The sequence below is a fragment of the Meleagris gallopavo genome, unplaced genomic scaffold (assembly GCF_000146605.3).
Source record: "Meleagris gallopavo isolate NT-WF06-2002-E0010 breed Aviagen turkey brand Nicholas breeding stock unplaced genomic scaffold, Turkey_5.1 ChrUn_random_7180001880705, whole genome shotgun sequence".
NCBI classification, from domain to species: Eukaryota; Metazoa; Chordata; class Aves; order Galliformes; family Phasianidae; genus Meleagris; species Meleagris gallopavo.
The window spans coordinates 3,664-6,798 of NW_011144915.1; the positions used below are offsets into that span (position 1 = coordinate 3,664).

General features: G+C 64.8%; 1 protein-coding gene across 3 annotated transcripts in view; it reads right to left on the minus strand.

Moving 5' to 3' along the window:
* FLAD1 (flavin adenine dinucleotide synthetase 1) overlaps window positions 1-3,069 on the minus strand; it is a 3,506-nt gene extending 437 nt beyond the window's left edge. Inside the window, exons 1-7 of one of the 3 annotated variants that reach the window (XM_010727325.3) lie at window positions 2,879-3,069; window positions 1,846-2,605; window positions 1,338-1,485; window positions 1,131-1,229; window positions 857-1,046; window positions 427-500; window positions 211-342 (exon numbers count right to left, since the gene is read on the minus strand). In XM_010727325.3, coding sequence (XP_010725627.1) covers window positions 211-342; window positions 427-500; window positions 857-1,046; window positions 1,131-1,229; window positions 1,338-1,485; window positions 1,846-2,605; window positions 2,879-3,010 — 1,535 coding nt within the window. In that variant the 5' untranslated portion in view covers window positions 3,011-3,069. Of the gene's footprint in view, window positions 1-95; window positions 362-426; window positions 501-856; window positions 1,047-1,130; window positions 1,230-1,337; window positions 1,486-1,845; window positions 2,606-2,878 lie in introns of those variants that run through there. The other 2 variants (XM_031557620.1, XM_031557619.1) reach the window with 2 other exon arrangements.
* Between the last annotated feature and the right edge of the window lie 66 nt (window positions 3,070-3,135).

Sequence of the window (3,135 nt, forward strand, 5' to 3'; positions counted from 1 at the left end):
GGGGCACCGCCTGGGGTCACTTTTGTTCGGTCGCGGCCGCCCTCGTTCCTCCTGCCAGAGCCCCGCAGAGCACGAAGGGAGCGGCGCAGCCAAGCTCAGGCGAGATGCTGAGCACAGCAGGTTTATTTAGCGCTGTCCCCAGCAGCAGCAGCAGCGGCGGCGGCAGCAGGGACGACACCTGCGGATGCCATCGGTCTCAGTGCGGCTCACCGGCGCGACGTGCGCTCGTCCTCCTCGTTTTCCAGCTCGTAGGCGGGTCTGTAGCTCTCTCGGCCCCTGGTGTCGGTGTAGAGCAGTGCTGGGTTCTTGGTTGTGTTGGCCATGCTCCCCAGGGAGGTGTAGCTGTGAGGGGACAGCGTGGCTGTGGGAGGGGTGGAGGGCATCGCCCGATGCTCTGCCCCTCCTCTGGCTGCTCCCCACACTCACCCCTTGTCGTAGAGGATGCAGTAGGGGACAAAGAGCTTGCGCAGGAACTCCCAGATGTCCCTGTATGTCCAGTCCTGCGGGCAGAATTGGGCAGGGATTGCTGCAGAGCTGGATGCAGAGGCTGCCCCTGGTCTCAGGGAAGGCAGCTGGCTCCGGCTCAGCACGCATGGAGCCCAGCCAGCATCCACTGCCCTCTGCCCATGGCCCCAGAGCGCATCCATCCCTCCCTGAACATGGCAAAAGCCACGGGTGGGCAGAAATGAGCCCCAACCACCGGCACCAGCTGCTGCTGGGGGGCCACAGCAGGGCAACGGGGCCCTGGGGAGAGGAGAACTGGGGAGAAAAGCCCCTGAGGATGAGGATTCACTCCAAACTCACTCCCAAACGAGCAGAACCAGCCCTGTCCCCATCCCAGATGGAAGCAGCATACCAGCAGTGGGTTCACCCGCATGTACTGGGGCCAGTCGGGGTCTGTCATGCACATGGGGGTCAGGGTGCACGAGTAGGGGTCGGTGCGCCGCGTGCCCATCAGGACGGCCTCCAGCTGTGGCTGCTGCTCCTTCAGGGTGAGCAGGGCGTCCCGGATGGAGCCCTCCACGGTGCACAGCTGGATCTTGTACCTGGGGGCAGGACAGGCAGCTGGCGTTGGGGAGGGCCGTGTCACTTGTGCCCAGCCGGCAGCCCTGGCCCTCACTGCCCCGTACCTCTGCACAGTCGCCTGGATGAACTGCTCCATTTCAGGGAAGGGGGACACGATGCGGATGTAGAGCACCTTCAGCTTCTCCTGCCTCTCCGGGTACCGCCTGGGGAGAGACCCATCACAGCCAGCCATCAGAGACACGAGGCAAGGTAGCCAGAGCAGGGCAGAGAGCCCTGAGCAGGCCCTGAGGAAACCCACTGCCCCACAGTACCTCTCCACGGCAGCATGGACGAGGTGCAGCAGGGCTGTGCAGTCCTTGCCCCCGTTGAAACCCACGCAGAGCTGGGTTAGGCTGTACCGGTCCAAAGCCTCCTCAATAGTCCTCAGTGCTGCTGCCACCTTCCGTCCCAGAGCCAAGACTGTTGGGAGGGGACAGTCGGTGCCTGCTGGCGCTGGTGCCTGCCCAAAGCCACGCTGCCATGGCTCAGCCCCAAGGCCCAACTCCTTCCTGCAGTGCCTCACCCTGCGGGCTCATCTCGTTTCCAGACGCAGCCCAGAGCTACTGCTGGCACCGCATCCTGAAGCCAAGAGCTCGTGTGTCCCTAAGGCACAACCATCCCCCTACCCAGCGGGGATGAGCGCCAACCCCAAAGAGAACTCAATGCAAATTCCACACCCAGGCTGCTCTTGCCTCTGCCTCGGCCCCTCTGTGTCTGTCCGGGCTGCGGAGGAGCAGCACGAGGACCCCAGCTGCAGCTGGAAGGCTGCAGCTGCTGTACCTGACTCAGCCAGGGCATAAACCTCAGTGGAAGCCCTTGAGACGCAGTCAGTCACCAACGGCACCACCACACCAGGCGGCAGCTTCTCCATCAGGAAGCGATGTGCCTCCTCCAGGTGCTGCTCCGACTCCGAGTCCAGCGTCAGCTTCACACGGTAATAATTGTTGGCCCAATCTGGGTAGGAGCCCAAACTCACACGGCCCTGAAAGCTGGTGTTGGCCTGATCCAGCACGGGGGCAATCTGCACCTCATCGGCTGCCACGTAGATGGCACGGGAGTGGAAGCAGGTCTGCTCACTGCGGAAAAGATGGCTGAGGCCATCCAGGGCACGTTCCATCAGTGCTGGGATGCCCGGGAAGATGTAGACGTTGCGGACACTGACCAGAGGATACTTGAAGGCGCTGCCTGTGAGTTGGTCCGTGCCATAGTTGAGGCGTGAGGATTCGGGGATGCGAGCCAGCTTCATCTCAGGGCACTGCATGTCCGTCTTGCCGAAGAACTTATGCACCAGGGCCACCAGCTCCGGGTGCGGGGCCACCCTCTCCCCAAAAGCTTTGGCCACGGCCTCGAAGGTGACGTCGTCGTGCGTGGGGCCGATGCCCCCCGAGGTCAGCACGAAGGTGAAGCGGGAAGCGAAGGCGGCCACTTCAGCAGCGATGGTGTCCACCTCGTCGGGCACCACGGAGACGCGGGCCACGCGCACACCCAGGGCACGCAGCCGCCGGCACATGAAGAAGGAGTTCGTGTCCTGAGTGTGGCCCTAAGGGGAAGGGCAGCTGCGGTGAGCCCAGGCCCAAACTCCAGGCCAGACCCCAGGGCCGCCCCTAGGCCTGAGACCAGGTTTGAGCTCCAGGACAGGGCCGCAGGTCCAAGCCCCAGGGCAGACAGCAGGCCGGACCCCAGGCCTGAAGCCCAGCTCCGACCCCGAGCCAGACTGCAGGCCTGACCCCAGTCCAGACCCCCGGCCGCAGTCCCTGAGCGCAGCCCTCAGGCCCGGCCCGACTCAGCCCTCAGCCGCAGGCCCCGCTCTCACCTTGAGGATCTCATCCCCGATAACGATGATCCCGGCGGTGGAAGCGGAGCTGCGCCCGGCCATGGCTCTGCAGGCCGCGTTCCGCCGCCCGGTACCGAGCGGAGCCCCCAGAATCCGCAGCGCCGCCCGCATGAACCCCGCCGAACCGAACCGGCTCCGCCACGCCGCCACCTTCCCGCGCTCTTATTGGTCGGGAGGAACGCTCGTCACGAGGCCCTGCGAGCTCCGATTGGTTGAGAGCGGACAGGGTCACTGCG